Consider the following 18,610-nt stretch of genomic DNA (forward strand, 5'->3'; position numbering starts at 1 on the left):
ACTTAATCAGTCCTTGTTAAGAAACCAGAGACATCTCAATAACCTGACAGTACACCAAAGTTATACACAAACACAAATCAGTCAGCACAGACTTAGTATTTTTTAAAATCTCATTAACGTAATTATTTCCTGCTCAGTAAAAATGAAAATGACATGTTAGCATTTCAAAAACAGGAGAAAATGACCCTCAAGGCTTTATATGACTATAAAAACAAGCACCGGTACTTTATTTGCAAATTATCATGCACGAAATGATCAACTCAGCAAGTTCACCAGTTAATAAAGTGTGTGCTCTACCAGTTAAAACCAATTTACATGTAATGATATGCCTAAATGTGAATTTAAATGAGTTCTTGTCATTTCATGTTGAACAGCTGCTTTATCGTCACAGAATGGACACTGACCACAGTTCATCCTGCAGAAAAAGCAGACCATGCACAAGTTTCATGAGTCAACAGTAACTAACTGCAAAGAAATTTGTTTTCTATAAAAAGACAGCCTCTGATTGCTAAGATACGCTTATTTTCCAGTCAAGTTAACAAAAATGCTTTTTAAGAGTTTGTTTTCAGGTATTTATTGTATATAGCACAATCAGAACAAATACACAGTATGAATCACCACTGTTTTCTCACCTCATAACCTACTGGATTTCTCTTTCAAAGCATGAAAAGAACCCTGAGGCTGCCACAGAACAAAGAACATTTCATTATCATCCCTGTTGTATATAAATATGCATTATTAGACTCTTCAAAAAGGATATTCTGGGTCCTTTATAGAAGAGAATTCTAGTCTTTTTAGCAGCGCATTAGTCATATCCCCACACAAAAAGTACTTAACACAGTCACCACAAACTTAAAATAACTAAGATAAGTGAAATAAAGTTCCTTAACAGCAGACAGTACCGATCAGATGATATTTTGGAAGAATGCAAGACAAAGCCAGTTTAAAGAATAGTAATGCATTAGTAAGGCAGGAATCTAAGATATCTTCATTTAATACAATTAAATGAATATACTGGCCATGACTTCACCAAAAGGATGCCATTAATGTGCTATTCTCATAAAAGTTAACTTTGTTTTACTAAGAATAATATAAGTTAGACAATTAAATTTGACATTTATCAAACAATAATCTTTTTCATTTCCCTTCACTTTATTTATAATGTACATATTCAGGTAGAATATTCAACATAATTTTTACTGATATACAGAATCATTTTAATGCATATTTGGTACAATTTTTTATTTTTGTTTTTTTGGCAGTCACTTTGATATTTGATCAAATGATAAACCGGATTTATACTTCACATCACATTTAGATTTTGTCTATATAAAGAATTTAAAGAGCTTTTTTAAATTACAGACTGGTAATATATGAATTCATATATATGGAATATTTAAAACGCTGTATGAACCTGTGACCTTGCCTATACAAGGCCTTCAGATACTGTAATGAGCTTAAGTAGGCACACATTTCTATCCTGCCCCAGCATGGACACACAAAAGATGTTGGAACATCAGTATGATTTGCTTTAACTTTGGTGGCTGTAATATTCTAGGCATAGATGCAAAGTGCATCTTAGTGGTCCTCGTATCTGTACATATACCCCATTTCATTTTAAAGGCATCTGCTTCTTTTATTCTCCCTTGTAGCGAGGAGATCTTTTCTCTTTAAACGCAAGAAGACCTTCAATTCTATCCTTTGTTGGAATAGTCTGCAAAGAGCAGAGTAACATTTCATTACAGATATAAAAAAAAAATAAATCAAGAAAACTGTTTCTGTACAAATTTTTGTACCAGTTCTTCCCTGTAATATAGCACAACAGAAGAATGAAAACTGCAATGTATAGTCGGATGTAGGAAAGTAGCAGTCACTTCAAAGGCATACGGTAAGGCTAAGAAACAGTCTGGGAGAAGGAGTCTCTTTTGTCTGAACAGATAACAGTGAGAATCTCTAGATTTTGTTTCAGGGTTTTCATGCGCTGGTTTCTTTCGGTTTCTTTGTTATGTGGCTGTTTTGGTGGGTTTTGGGGGAAATGGAGGTGGTTTATAATCAATCACTGCATACTTTAAGTAAGTGCATCTCTAATGCTAACGCTTCTGTTTCTGTCATCAAAAATTTATCATGAAGTTCAAGAACATGCAAAGTAAGAATATACTATTCTCATGTTTTGCTGGCAAAGATGCTTATCTTGATTTTCTTTTGGAAAGCATGCACGCTGTGAAGTCGCACATGCTTAAGTGTCGCCTATGTTGTTACATGTTAAACCAAAAATCAATGGCAAATTGGAATAGATGCACAGCAATGCATAGCTGGCATAGTATGGGACTGACAGTGCTTAATTTCCTTCAGCCAAACAGTTTCTGTCCTACACCTCCTTTCTTAAATTCCTCACTGAAAAAAAAATAATAAAAAAAAAATTAACTGGAAGGCATAAATACAGTGACAAAATATTTGCAGAAGAAACAACAAGTCTTCACAGAGTACTCAAGAAAAGCCTCTTTTCTACATTTTTCATGTAATCATAGTTACATACCTGAGCATAACAAGCTTCTTCAATTGCTAGGCCTGTTACTAAGTCAACCTGAGGAAAAGAATTCAACATTCTTTAAAGCATATTTTTGTACATTTCAAGTGCATTATTTCTTATCAGCTAACTTATATACTATGTTTCTATATGCCAAACTATAGAACATGTCTATGAAGTTCTTCTACACTACTTAACATAGAAATATCTCATTGCCAAGTGGTGACAGTGCCTTGCATTTCTGGAACGGTTCCTGTATATCGTGATAAAACTGTATGTAACACACTGTCAAAACAATGTACGCTCTTCATTTACAAATGATCTGAACTAAAAGTTATTACAGACATGCACTTTTTAATCATTTCAACTGCTACAAGGGAAAAACGATTTACTGCAAGATTGTTCCAAAATCACTCTGAAGAAAGTGTCTTCAAAAATTCTTATAAGAAAACGGTGCCATGCTAAAAATTTAACATGAATTCAATTTTAAATGGATTTTAAAAAGTAAATGAAGCCAGTGACAATCCTGCACCATCACCTACTTTTGAAAACAATTTTCTTTGTGGGCTGGTCTAAACAGCTGAAATGGCCATTCAGGAATGACTGAAATGACTTTTTCCTCAGTACTTCTCTGCCTTTCTAAAATGTCAGCTGCTGCAGAAATTATCAGCTCTCCAAATGGCCAGGGAAAGGACTGTGGCAGCTATGCAACACAAGCAGATTGTCAAGCTAAGATAAGCTAAAAAGACTACCTAGAGAAGCCATGAAATCTCTGCCTTTATTAGCAATGGTAGGAACATTTGGCTTCATCACTTTTGATACAGTAGATTTTGTCTTGAGTCTCAAGGCTGAACTACATGATCACAGAGAGTTCTTGAATTTGTTTCTGCAACTCTGAAAAGAAAAATGTTCTTAATTCGTACTCCTGGATTTAGATTCTGCATGTGATTCAACTTTCCCACACTGAATTATATGGTGTTCTGGTGCAGACCTTATTCATGTGCTTAATTTTAAGCAAGAATAGTCCTGCTGAGCTCAGCAAGATAATTCACAAGCCTAAAGTAAAATATACGTCTGGATGTGTTCAGGCCAGGTATTTAAGGAACTTCAGAACTTGGTTCACTACCATTTAAGAAGGGGCGGCAATTAGAGTGAAATATGAAATAGGTCTTCAGATATAATTATAAAAGTAGTTTCTATGAAAGTAATAAAAATACAAAAAGGTATCTCTTGGTCTTTGTTACGTAATAAACACTAAACTGAGAGCCTTGACAGAATTGATTTTTTCCTGCAGATTCATATTTGTAATATAACTTGTTCATAATGGTCTATGTTTACGTTCTGGAATTAATAGTTGGCAAAGTGCATTACACCTAGGCAGATGTGGGATCGCTATGCCTTGTTGTGGAAATCAACATTCATTCTATTCTCAAGAGTTAAGAATCAATAAATACAGACATGAAAGTACTACATTTAATCTTCAAAAAAAGTTGTGACCAAATGGATTTTGAAAGGCTATTAACTGAGAAACTAAACACACTTCTAGGAAAAAAAAAAAATATCACCACAGCATACTTGCCTATCTGACTTCTGATTATACTTATGGGAAGTACAAGTCCTTACCTCCATTCCCTGATCAATGGCCAGCTTTGCAACTCTCATTGCTACTGGTCCCTAAAATGAAAGACAAGGATTATTTAAACACTATCAAATTCTAAAAGATTGTGCAGTAAACAACCTGCACATTAATGTTCCTGTGCTGGTAACTTCTACAGCTTAGAAATTTATTAAACAGGTAAAATATCCTAAAATATATGACTAAAGTAGCTACTTTCTCCCAAACTTTTCTTCTTTCAATACTGAGAAAATATCGAAGATGCATATTGTTTTCAGAAATGGTGACTTAGTGTTTTGGGCTTACATGCTCTTTTGTCAAGATTGCTTGATTCCCATCAAAACCAGGCTCAGAATGGCAACTATAAGAGCACATCATTATAGAATTGAAAAATTTTACTGTTAAACTTTTGATCTGATAGAGAACTTTACTAATTTTCTTTAATGCTATCTCCCATGAATTTTGCTACCTTGGGTGCCTCACTAGGAAAGCAAGTTTATCAAGAGCTCCCACTGCGAACAATAACCTGCACTCTATAGCATAATGGAACAGGTAGCAATTGGCTAACACAAAGACCCCTGTAAAGGTCATGATTAAACTTATTACCAAAAGTTTTAAGTTCTAGAGCCCAGAAATTCAGCAAAATCCATTTTAACTCTTCTAGTAAAAGACAGAGATTAGATGGCATGAAGAATCAATTATATAAAAGCATAATACTTTAATCAAATATATACACAAAGGACAGAAAGCAAACAGATCACTTTCCAGTACCAAATGAGTTTTGCTTTAATACTGAAATTGCACTCAAGGTTTTCAAAACAAAATCTACACTGAGATACACTCACTTTCATAACGACATTTGTGTCTCTTCTGAAGTGCTCAACAGTAATGGAATATTGAATAACTGCTTTATAGTAAAAATACCACACTATTTTAATGTTCAAAGCATTAAAAGCGAAATATACAATGCAAACACATACTACAACACAAGTATTAACAAAGTTTATTTGCTTCACTGAAATTCTTACCAAGTAACCATACCTTTCAGTAAATGAAAAAGATCATTTTTCATTGCTCTCTATATGAATAGAGTGGCTTCTTAATACGTAACTTCATGACAGTTTTTCTGAATACAGGAGATTCTTTTTTCTAGTGTTCATATTTATTAGCAATTAAGAACAAAATAATTTGTTGTACCTGAGGTAAAAATTCTCTTGCCAGAGCTAGTGCTCGTCTGTATGCAGCATCCCCTGCTTCATTCTGTTCTACCACATGGCTAATCAATCCTATTGACTTTGCTTCCTCACCGTCCACGATGCGTGCAGAGAAGATTAGCTCTTTAGCCAAAGATACTCCAATTGTACGAGGTAATCTCTGTGTTCCCCCTAATGTTTGAAAAAAAGAGAAAAATGCAAATATTAGTTTCACTCATTCATCTATCATAGAAACAGAGGTGATACTTGTTCATTCCAAATATCTTCACTTCTAATTCCACAAGCATTTATATGAAGCATAACGAAATTATACTAATATACAAAGACATTCTCAATTGCCTTTTTCAGTTTTGAAACTATGTTTAAAATGAAATAAATTGCTCTGTTTCTCAGAAAACATGTAAACAGATGTAAAGAGCTGAATAGAATTTGCTTGATTGCAGACAGGCTACTTCACCTCATATTCAGCCAAATGCTAAAGGGAAACAGGTTGCAACTATAACCAAAAAGTTGACTTATTTTAAAAATCTGTATATTTACACGGTATTAATAATCACAATATGAACACTTCTGAAGAACAATACTCAAGAAGAACATGTACTCCAGGAAACAGTAGCCAGCGCTAAAATTTCCATGTATTGAGGACAGTAAACATTTCTTACATAAACTAAAGACAAGGTATTCAAAAGGACACATTCTCATATTCTCATCTTCTTTTTTTCTGCAATAGTGTTGAAATCTGAAGTCTTATCATAAAAATATGAAAGAATAATGATGGATATAGATGAGTAGAGAAGGACATCTAACCTAATTTTCTTACTGTGTTAAAAACTTATTTGGTGTTTTGAGGTCAATAAGCAGTAACTGTATTAATCAGACATGTGTAGATTGCTTACTTATACTAAAAATTATCTAGAATTAACAAACTGTGATAGTGTGAGCATAACCATCGTCAGAACTGAAATACCAAAAACAGTTATTTGTATGAATTATGAACAAAAATGGCCTTCATCTGGAACAATGTATTTTGAACCCATTCAAGAAATTCTGAACAGAATATCTGAAAAGAATATCCCACTAGGACAGACTGTCCATAACTTAGCAATTCTTTCCAAATAGCTATTTCTCCAGCAGTATGCAAATATATTTAAAATACAGGAGGGATATTTACAAAAATTTTCACAGACAGCTGGTATAACACTGGACAAATTTATATTCAATTAATGTAAAGCAGAGTGACTTCCAATAGATAATGGTAGACTAAGCCAGTAGTACAGTTCTGTAGTCATTCAATTCTCTTTCCTGAGACAAATATACCAAATGAAAACAACAAAATCTTTCTGTGATTCCATGATCCAGCCTTCAATTATTACTTCTTATGAATCACAAGATTCAGCACAACCGTATTTCCTTCCATAAAAGCATAAAAGCATTCCCTTTGAACACATTACATCATAGAAAAATGCAGGGAGCGGGCACAATTTACACCTTACGCCTTCCTAGAATATTAGAAAACCATGATATAAAACAAAAACCTGATATATGTTTTTCTGGGGTGAAATTGATGGAACTAAAAAAAAATGACTATACTCACAATAACTACAATAAAAATCTGTGGAATATCCACATTAGTGAAAACAAGCAATGAGATATTCTGTACAGTCCTAACAACCCAGGATGACTGTAGTAAGACCATCATCATAGTCAAAGATGACAGGCAATAGAAAGATAAACTCCTACTTGTATGTTCTGTTAGTTCAGCTAAGTGGGTGACAGTGCTAGCAGAAGAATTTTGCTAACAGCACCCATCAGTTGAAACACAGAATTTAAAGAAAGCCATTATTCTAGAACATTTTTACGGGGGGTAGAGGCTGCGGGTGGAGACTGGGGGGGGAGGGAGAGAATATCCAAACAAAATCCCTTTTAATATACTACAGACCCTAAACAGTATGCTTTCCTATTAGTCTTGGCTGCCTCACTGGTAAGATTGACAGAAAATTACTTAAACTCCAGCTATAAAATTTAAATCCTAACTAAAGGCCACAAAAATATGAGCTGTGTTTTCAAGAAGTTTACTGCTTTAGGATACTAAACTGCACTGCCACTACTGCAAAGGAACATTTACTGACTTTTCTTGTTTTTTTCTTTTTTAAATATTGAACAAGTCTTTTCATTTCTCATTGAAAGAAGCTTTCATATCCCAATTAGTATCTATTCTTGAACACATTTACATGCACATCAGAACACTGCAGATGTCCACTCTGACTCTCTTTAGGAATAGTTTACTCATAAACTATTGCTTTCACCCGAGCAATGGAATCCAGATGAGCATCAGGCTTGATTTTTGATTAAAGAAAATAATCTGTGCAATTCTTAAGACCTGAAACCATAAGAATCTACTGATTCCATGACATCTGTTTCTTCTTTGTTGGTTATGCCTGATATTTTTTTCTGCTTAACTATCTTCCCTTCCTTCAGTGTTTTATCTCTTCTATTACTGCTTCTACCAGGAAATTTTGAAAAAAAAAAAAAAAAATTAATTGTGTAACAGTATTTCGTAACTTTGACAAAGAAATGGATATGTTTAAGCATGAAATACTGTTTATAAACGGAGAAAAAAAAAAGTATTCTTGCCAATGTCTTACATAAAAATGATTAAAGAACAAAAAAAAGCAGACTCTAGTCTATGTCATTTGGCTGTCTCCCACACTGCAAAGCCGTTAAGCAGAGGAGCGTGTTGATTTACATTCAAAGAGTAGAATACAACACTTCACTGCATGAATCATATGTACTCACTGGTAGGAATAAGATATATGCATACATAAAAGCAATAAGATAATTAATCAAATTCAAGGAACACACCAAAGTACACTTAAGTTACATCCATTTATGAAGAAAATGCAGAAAGGACATTGCAGATAGACATTGTGCTATGGTAACACACTAAAACAAATTACACTTGCCAACCACAATCAGAGTGAAATGGAGAAACACCCAGTCTTCAAAGATATTACTTAACCAAGACATTTCATCTAAATGTAGAGGAAAATCTGACTGACGAATACTTGCTTCTTCTTCACAAATTTAAGGACATCTCATTTCAAGGACCAGTGATCTAGTATTGCTCAGTGTGCTGATAAAAGTATTTGACATACAGTTAGAATGCAAATGCATTCTTATGTGAGACAGTCTATATTTAATGTTGTGATAGCTGTAAATGCCAGTCTTAGATGACAGTAGTCTGTGTGGAAAGACACAGTAAATACAACACTGTTGTGTACTGGTATGAATACTGTTAAATGCTTTTTTTTTTCTTAACAATGGATTCTGTATGAGTATTTATTTACTGTTAGCAATTCATCAATTACAAAATATGTACACAACTGGTTTGGATTAAGGGAATTACGTAATAAATTCCCAAGCATGTATCCAACAAGATGAAGCAACTAGCTTACTGGAAATAGATTCATCTTTCTGGCAGAAAATATCTACAGCCAGTAGTTTCTCATAGCTCAAGGCTCTGTCAAAACATATTGGATGAAATCCTATTTTGACAAAAAAAAAAAAAATCCAAACTTAAATTTAAACTTAATAATAACTTTCATTAAGTCAAGCAAAAATTATTCTTTCTATTGCGTTCTTCACAGCATAAGCTTTGCTTGACTTTCAGTGGATTGAGTTAACTCACTTCTATCCAGTTTTGTCATTTTAAAGATCCCTGCACCTTTGTTTTACTGATAAACAATGGTGAAATTAAAGTACACCAGCCACAAACTTTCTGACTGTCCTAGTCAGTCAAATATATCTTATGGGTATACTTGTGATTCTTACACACAAGACTGTGAAGCATAGGCTTTTCTACTTTTCCATTGAAAACCATCGAAGAATGGAATGCAAAAGCCTACTGTTATTAGTATCTAACCCTTATTTCATAAGAGTGTGTATTTTAATGTAAGATTTTTCAGTCATGAAAATACTATGCCAAATTTACATGCAACAAATATTTTACACTTCTAAAATACCTGCAGTCCATTGCTAAATAAAGCAATTTTGAAAAATATCAAACGTTCTAAAAGCCATAAAGACAATATTTAACAATGATTTTTTAACAGATTATTTACCAGATCAGGTCTTGATCCTGCAAGGATGTAAGAGTTTCAGCTAACTTAAACCTAAGAATAAATTATAATGGGATCAGACATCCCAAATCCCTTCAAAAAAAGAAAACATAAAGAGCCCATAATAGGCATGAAGTAAGTAACTAACTACTGAAATCAGCTTAGGCTGGTAAGGACATCATCAGAGATGCAAAGGACAAGGAGAAAACCACATGAAGTAAAAAGGAAACAAAATGCTATCTCATAAGAGAAGAAAAGCAGCAAGCTGACAGAGTAGGCAATTAGGCAAGGCCTCTCTCATTTCTGGCCTTATCAGTAGTTTGGAAAATGGGCAGAGACCTGGAAGAAATACACCGCTGAGCAAGCCCAAGACAGTGGCTGAAGCCTGACTCAGAAGTTGCTTCAGGTCTGTGATGACTGAGAACAGAAGCAGTAACCAGAAAGGATTTAGTGGGAAGCTGCCATAAGGGCTAGTGGGATTTTATCTCACCAGTCAAGCAAAAGAAATCTCTGCAGCAATCTCAGTCACAGCTTCACCTAAGATTGAAGGCGATGGAATTCCAGTTACCTACAGCAGCCTGGCAGCTGCAAACCTCAGCTCCAAAACTTCCAACCTAACCTGAAAATTACTTCTTATTTTCACAATCTGTTTTATTCATCTGCATCTGTAGATTGGCTTACTTAAAAACCTATTTAAAAATGCCTGGAATGTATCAAAACTTCATGTCTGAGTGGCTAGAAAGTGGCAGCTTGAGTCAGTAGAATGTAGTACTTGGCTTGAAGATGTAGGAAGGCTCAGGATTTGTAAAAGAAAGTATAAATATATTCTCAGAATTCACTAGCAGTTAAATAATCACAGCCTTTGTACAGAAAGATGAAATTATTATGTAATTTAGAAAATATGATTTATTTTCAAAGTAAGTAATTCTCTTGATAATTAAGAAAGATTTTAAAAAATGGTTTCCCAGCAGATACTTGAATATATGAAATTAATCTGGAACTCAATTTTAAAAGGCACTCCAAAACGGATTCTAGATCTGGTGTGAGGCACTTTCTACATATTTCTATCACAATTGCTGTACATTCTGCTCCACCTGCAGACCTTTTGCACTGCATAGACTCTACGGTCAGATCAAACACCAATTGGAAAGCACAGGTTTGTGTTATTCCACATGAATTCCCATGTCTCACAGCTTTAGCAATGCATTTGCTGACAATTAACATTATCATTTTTTCCTTGAATTATTTAAGAAAAAAAAAAAGAGAGAAATACATAGGGCTATTAGTCAACTTATTAAATTTTACATAGACATAAGCAAATGCAACAAAAATGAGCTCACACTAATTATTCAGTAAGTCCAAATGCGTTTCTACTACCCCAGATAGGAACTTGCTCTTACTGTCCTTCAGGATGCAGTAACAGAAAATGAACTTAAGTAAAATTAAAAAGTACATACACTTTACAACATAACCCATCTTGCTGTAGATAGAAATTAATGGCCCAGGAGAAGGCATTTTCCAGTTTCAAAATTACACCCACACATTTATGAAGTCATTACTGAGCTGGAACAGGTAGGAGGTTCAGAGCAACACTGTTCTGAACGACCATACTTAAGAAATCATGTGGACTTTATGAGTAATGCCAAGCAAATCTTTTTTAAAACCTGTATTTGAAATAAATGATTTTATAGTTCTTATTCTTAAAGCTCTGGATTGATTACAGCACCTCAATTTTCATTAAGGACAAACAAACAAACAAACAAAAATAAAAATACAGAGACAGGCCAAGTAAGAAGTACAGAAAAGTGGATTACCACAGTGTTATCCTATTTTCATTTACACCCAGAATGAGCTCGCAGTCCCAAACTGAGATAACTTAGCTGTTAGTAACCAGAAGTCAAATAAATAAACAATAAGCAAAGCAGAACCAGATTACTAAATCTAAAGCATTTATTGTTTATAAGCAAGTAACTTTAATATTCTCTTCGCTTCAGTGCTCTCTATACAGAAGTCTACCACTTTGTCTATCCAAGTAGCAAAGAAACCCATTACAACACTAAACTGCTACCCTTAATTCCATTCCAAACTTGAATCCCTTCTCCCACCCTGACTACAATTAAGTCTACTTACAACAATTCCAAAGCAACGTCTTTTATTTATAAGCTTCATTTAAGAATTTACGTTTGAAATTAGTAGTCTTTGAAAATCTTTGGCTTCAGCAGCTCTAAGGCAAAAATAATCAGTGGTCAATTTTGAAAGGGAGTCCAGGGAAAGCAGCAAAGCTACTGAAATTGTAGGACACAGAGTGGCTAAGGAAGTGCAACTCCTGGTATCTATCTGGACTTGTGCGAAGTACTTGATACAGTCCCACACAACATTCTTGCCTCTAAACAGGAGATGTAGGTTTGGTGGATGGACCACTCCATGGATATAGAATTGGCCAAAGAGTTGCTGCCACTGGCTCTATGTTCAGGCAGAGATCATGAATGAGTGATGTACCTCAGGGGTGTCTGTACAAGGGCTGGAACTATTTAATAACTTCGGTGGTGACACAGTTTGCAGATTTATACAGTTTGCAGATGATACCAAGCTGAGCGGTGCAGCTGGTACTGCAAAGGAAGGAGATAATATTCAGTTGGACTTTAATAGGCTTGAGAGAGGAGTGCATGCAAAACTCAGGAAGATCAACAAGGCCAAGTGCAAGTCCTGCAGCTCCACTGAGGCAATCCCAAACATGAATACATGCTGGGAGGTGAATAGATAGCAGCTCTGCAGAGAAGGACTTTGGGATCCTGATGGATAGAAAGCTGGATATAAGCGAGCAATGATTACTTGTAGCCTGGAAGCACAACTATATCCTGGGCTGCATCAGGCAAGGAGAGGGATTGGATTGCCACCCATTCCGCCATTGTGAGATGGTGCATATCCAAAACTGAAGTCCTCAGGGCAGAGAAGGGGGAACTCAAACACCTCCCTTGCTTCAGAGGGCTCTCTAGCTGAGACTTGGGGTTGTTTAGTGCAAAGAAAAGAAAGCTACGGGGAGAATTCATAGATGCCTTTCAGTACTTAATGGGGGCCAACAAGAAACATGGGGAGAGACTTTAGCAGAGTTTATGAGAAAGGCTAACAGTTTAAACTAAAAGAGAATAATTTAAGTTATGTAAAAAGACTAAATTCTTTACTGTGACAGTGTTTACATACTAGAACAGGCTGCTCAGAGAAGCTGCAGATGCCCCATTATTGGAGGTGCTTAATCATTGTATAACCCTATCTGTAAGAACAATCACATAATAACGTCTATTAGAAATTAACAGTTAAAATAAATCCACCACAAATGTAAATAAAATGTAAACATGTATTCAGTGTATGTTACAGGATATTCTTTGTACTAATTTCAGGCAGTTAGATATTTGTACGTCTAGCTTTAGACAACAGAAGACTATTTTTTTCTGATGTACATTTAAAGGTGACTCGTGTTCTCTTGCAGATAATTACCATTTTATTTAATTCACATTCTTAACATTTTAGGAATAATTTTTAAAAATTTTGACTCCAAATTCTACCCCAGCAAGAGCAATCAGAAAATTGTGTATTTTAACATTGTGCTGTTTGGGATTACTTATGTGTTTTTGCTATAGAAAACTCTGTTACATCGAATTCTAATAAAGCTGTAATTCCTAAAAAAACAAAAAAACAAAAAAACAAAAGAACCACCACCAACAACAAAAACACACAAAGACCACCACCACCACAAAACAAAACAAAACAAAAAAACCACCACCACCAACAACAAACCAACCAAAACAGCAACAGACAGGGAATTAACAAAGACAGAGCTCAAATCAGCAATTATTCTTAGGCTGTAGCCATCAGACCGTTACAGTACTAATGAAAGGGACTGCATTAAGAAAGGTCATGGTCACCTGCTGTCATTCTTCTCATGTGCTGCTGTGACAAGGCAATGCAGAAAAGAAGGCACTACTCATAGTATGCAATGCAAGAGGACAGCACGCAACTGTAATTCTTCTCCTATACATGAAGAAGCTAATGCTAATTAGATTCTTCTGCTACCTAATCACAGACCTTTGCAGTTTTAAGGATCAAAGAAATTAGATATTAATTTTGTTTTTCTTAGATCCTACTTGCAAATTACAGGATGAGAGACAGTTGCGGCTATATGTACTAGAAATAATGAAGAAATGAATTTATATTGCTACAATGACCTAGGATAGCAGCTGGGAACACAGCACTTGTTAAAAAAAATGTATCTTTGATTAGCTTAAGTTTACATTAGAATAGTTTACCTCAAAGCCTAAGGAACAACAAGATAGATAACACCACTTGCTTCTCACTAGCAGGTCTCATCAGGCAGGACCATTCTGTCCTGAGCAGATCTTGGCGCTGAATACTTTCTGCCTTCAGAAGCAGCTACAGCCTGGTTGCTGCTCCAAGTTTGGCATCACTCAAGGCACTTTGAGATCCTCTGACCCTGCTTGGGCAACAATCCACCTGCTCAATGGTAAAGCTCCCCTAAATCCACAGCAATTTAGTCACATTTTACTGGAGCCCGGATACTTCAAAAGAGACTTCAAAAGCTCTTCAAAGAGACCTTCAAAGAGCATATGGCAAATAAGCAAAGAAGTTAAAACGGGAATTTCTTTAAATAAAGACACTTTACCCTTGAAATCCATACAGAATCATGGAACCTTTAGAAAAAGAAAAGATACGCTAAATAAAATAAAAATCCCTTGTAGATTCAATTTGCCTGCAAGAACTGGAATTTCGTGAACAAGCATAAAACTGCCCCACCTTATTTGTCTTGGTCTCTTTTTTTTTTCCTCACAAAAAGCAGAATTTTTAAAAACCATCCCCATCTCCCCTTCCTTTTCAAGCCAGATGTGTTTCACCTCAACAGACTCCTTTCCAAGCTGCCCTCATTGTAGCATTTCTTCTTGCATGAGACCAGCAAAACAGAGCTCAGAAACCGAAAACCCTTATCGTATCTTCATTGTCAACTCTAATCAAGCAGGGCTGTATCCTCCCATGCGTGTGTAATTTAAGGTCACACAGAAAAGCAGGTGTTCTGTGGAAACAGACAATGGAACATCATACCCCTTACACTATCTACAAAACCAAATATAATTTGAGGTAAGCCATATTGAAATACTACTCTCTCAGTCCCTCTTGCTTGGTTGTTTGGTCATGTATCAATTTCCTTGATTGCTTTTGCTTGTTACTTTAGAAGTTGAAAACATCATTTCCAGTGAAACAAAATACTTAATCTGAAACAAAACATTTTGGTTATATCACTTGACTTTGACTGATAACTTAGTACACTCACTGACCTGAAACTTCAATTATTCTGACAGCCCTTCCTGCACTCAAAAATGTCTTACTAAAAAAAAAGTACCATTCTTCTCCAGTCTGCTACTCATACTCAAGCTACGTACTACTTCACGATCATGAAACTTCACAGAAAACAAATGCCTCTGTTATTTGCACTGACAAAAAAAACCAAAAAAAACAAAAAAAACAAAAAACAACAAAAAACCCAATAATTTTTATTATTATATGTTTCTTGCACTGTAGATATGGAGTTCCTTCAATCAGAAGTATTTTTAATTATTTTGCACCAATAATTTATAGCCCTACTAATATTCAGATCCCCTCCTCACTCGTTAATATCAGGGCAGAGGTCTAGGTGCACACCTGTGACTTCAGGCTGGTAACTTCACATCTCACAGACAACCTCCCTCTACTTATTAGACTGAACACTGCCATGATTCTTTACAATGTTGCTTTAGATCATTTTTTTAATCTTCCCCCTAAATAAGAGAGCAGTGGTGGTCTCATGCATGCACGTCACATGGGAAAGAGACAACTACTTTCCCCTCAAAGAAGAGAGAAACCACCTTGAGACTCTTTTCTCTTAAGAGAAAGGTTTCTCTTTGAGAGAGAAACCAACTCTTCTGCTAAAAATCCTGAGAAACAGAATATGTGGAATAAGCTTAAACGGCAGGAAGCTACAACAGACGACTGTAATTGGAATTGGAATTTTCAATGAGCCTTTGCAAAGGTTCAGTTACCTCTTTTTGCAGAAAGATCACCACTTTTCCAAGACAGAAGCCAAATGAGGGCTTCCTCTACCTGACCCTTCTCTAAAAACATCTGGAAAAAATTAATGGGATTATCTAGATTCTGGCAGGTCAATAAATATGTTTCTATTTTCTTAACATCACCAAGAAAGCCAAGCTCAAGAGACTTATTATGAGGATTATACAGTCCAAAGTAAAAAGGAGAACTCTGCTTCATAACAAACTAAAAAATTGCTATCCTTTCTGGCAGGTATTAACTGCATTAGTATATTGAGCTAAAAGTTCAACACTAAACTAGGTTCCTTGATCCCCTTTTAGTTTGGATAATTTTAATCTCTGCACAGACATTCATAGTTCTTGATACCCATATGCAAAGTGTCAAAAATAACAACTAAGCCTCTGAAACACTGAATTCTATGTTTCTGGTGTTTTTTTTTTTTTCTGAAAACTTCAATATCTACACCAAATACATTGCATCCTGTCTTCCTGTTTTCTTTACCATTCCACAAAACATCCACAGTGTTAACAATTGGTTGTCATGAAAAAAATTAGCAGTCACCAGTTAACACTGTTTTTTTGAGATCTCAAATGACACTAAAATACAAAAATACCATTAATAAAAAGCTAAAACTGCCTTTTGATGGACTTTTTCCCATAAGCTTTTAATTCCGCTGTGTATGAGAACCCAGGGACAAAAAGACACTCTTGGTCATAACCTGAACATACATTATAAGAAGTGGACGTGGTGAAGAAAAGAGAGGAATCCATTATCTCAGAAAGACAGAAATCTGTTACAGTTGGCTCAGATAAGTCTCCACAGCCAGAGAGGCTCTATGAAGTCATAAGGGAAACAGTTCTTCAGCAATTATTTTGTCCAACTTGTTTTCTTCTGAACTAGCTTCTGCAGCTGTTTTTTTCAGGCAGACTATATAATCAACATTTTATTCATTGAATTTTCTGGAAATTGCTGCAAAATATCAGACATACCATAAATTAGATATTAATTGGAGAACTATTTAGTCTTCTAACATAATACGGTCATAACTCGAAATGGAAATAACTGAGCTCCCTATTATTACTCACTGATGATGGGATCTCAAAATGAATGATATATTTTTATCTGCTTAAAATTTAATGATGACCATTTAGAATTTTTTGTATTGCCTTGGCCTGATAAACAGACCCTGCTTACTTCAATGTCTACAACTATATGCCTGTTGAAAACGGAGCCACAGCAAATTACCAAAATGTGCTTCAGTTTCAGAGAACTGTCATATTTCATTCATCATTTACCATCCTTTCTGAGACTTCAGCAGATGGGTCAGAAGCGTTTACTGAGAAACTCATCAGTGCTCTGAAGTGCTACAATGACAATCATACAATATGCTTAAAATGAGAAAGACTGTCCTTCTTGCTCTACAGTGCAAACAATCTATGGCTGGTTCTTACGTGAATATTCTAAAATCAGTTACTGAACCTCTGCAAGAAATTGCCTGGATTATAGTTACAGCACTATCACTTCCTTCATTTATTCTCTTTTTTTTTTTTGTTTTGTTTTTTGTTCATCTACTATTTTATCCATGCATAAGACTGGTTTCACTTCTACCCTTACAGTGGCATTCATAGGTGGCAGCATGAACTTCCATGTAAAAAAATGTTTTGAAAACATTTAACTTAAATAATGCTACGGAGCAATACTGATATTGAATTATATTGAACATGAATCTAATATTTTTGATCTTATGTGCTTCAAAACTGCTGAATAGTAATACTGCTAAACACAGAAAGTGTCCACTTGTGATATTTCTAACAGACTGCTTTTGCTATTTTATTTATTTATTGATACATAAAAAACCAAGAACTTGAATAAGCTAATAAAAGCCTTCCTTCTACTTGTTTCCCCCTAAGTAACAGCAACAATTTTACTTAGAACTTCCCATGTAAAAATACAAGGTTTCTTTTGAACAAACAGCAACATTTTTGAATTCAAATCAACTGTTCTAGCTGTAAGAAACAGCTTTAAAATTTTGATTTATCTTTAACACAATACAAAAATATTTTAGGAACAGAGGGAAGTATACCAGAAGCTGTTCTGTAACTTCTGTGGTCACTACTAGTTTGTATCCGACAACCTCTGGTAACTGGTAACTGGTACTGTAACTGGTTCAACTGGCCTTTCTAACAACAGAAAGATAGAACCTAGCCTGCTATGTCTACACTCCTAAAATTCACACACTCGATTACAAGTACCACAAATTAAAATGACACAGAAAAAATCTCAGTGTATGCTTCATCCAACAATAAGATTTAGTTTATAAGTTTATAAAATAGGATTTTCATTATAGAAGGGTAGAGACTAAATTGTTGTTTAACCAAAGACAACCTACAAACAGGAGGTGAAGGAAGCTGTTATTAACTGTATTTTTATGTTCTGGACAGAACATAATTATCTCATTTGCTTCAAGAAAGTTTTGGACAAATAAACTCACCATCACCACAGTGCTATTGCCTATCCATAGATACTTACAATATTTTTTTGGTAACATTCAAGCAAGATTAAATATTATCATCTTAATGCACCTGTATTAAACATAAGGGACAAATGAACAACCATGTTCTTCAAACGAAGCTGGAGAATGTACAGGAAACAGGGCACTATGTTTGTTTCATACAGCTGGAAAACAAAATACACAAAATGTTAAATAACAGATTCTTTAAAACAGCTATCATATGGAGGAGAGTATCCATGAAAAAATGTGATAATATAATACATCATGTTTCATAATGCTTATGAATAGAGCAGACAACTTACCATGGGACAGTATGGTGACAGTCAAACTAGTTAGAGCTTTTCTGCTACTCTATCAAAAATCTGAATTCATTAGTAAGTGAAGTGTTCAGTATAAACACGCTTGTTTTCATTGAGTGGAAGGTAGGCGGGTTCCCTCTGAAAGCAGCTCTGTTTCCTGCTGGAACCTCTCTTAAGTTCACTAGACATTTCAGTCTCTGAAGCTTAGCCATGAGAAGTGCTCAGTTTAATC

General features: G+C 35.0%; 1 protein-coding gene across 1 annotated transcript in view; it reads right to left on the bottom strand.

Annotated features, from left to right (window-relative positions):
* Positions 1-200: 200 nt before the first annotated feature.
* AUH (AU RNA binding methylglutaconyl-CoA hydratase) overlaps positions 201-18,610 on the bottom strand; it is a 113,881-nt gene continuing 95,471 nt past the window's right edge. Inside the window, exons 7-10 of the mRNA XM_042822786.1 lie at positions 5,340-5,527; positions 4,151-4,201; positions 2,537-2,584; positions 201-1,714 (exon numbers count right to left, since the gene is read on the bottom strand). Of these exons, the coding sequence (XP_042678720.1) occupies positions 1,637-1,714; positions 2,537-2,584; positions 4,151-4,201; positions 5,340-5,527 (365 nt within the window). The 3' untranslated portion in view covers positions 201-1,636. The remainder of the gene's footprint in view (positions 1,715-2,536; positions 2,585-4,150; positions 4,202-5,339; positions 5,528-18,610) is intronic.

The sequence above is a fragment of the Centrocercus urophasianus genome, unplaced genomic scaffold (genome assembly GCF_019232065.1).
Source record: "Centrocercus urophasianus isolate 14NV4802_14NV808 unplaced genomic scaffold, USGS_Curo_1.0 seq_21, whole genome shotgun sequence".
Taxonomy (NCBI): Eukaryota; Metazoa; Chordata; class Aves; order Galliformes; family Phasianidae; genus Centrocercus; species Centrocercus urophasianus.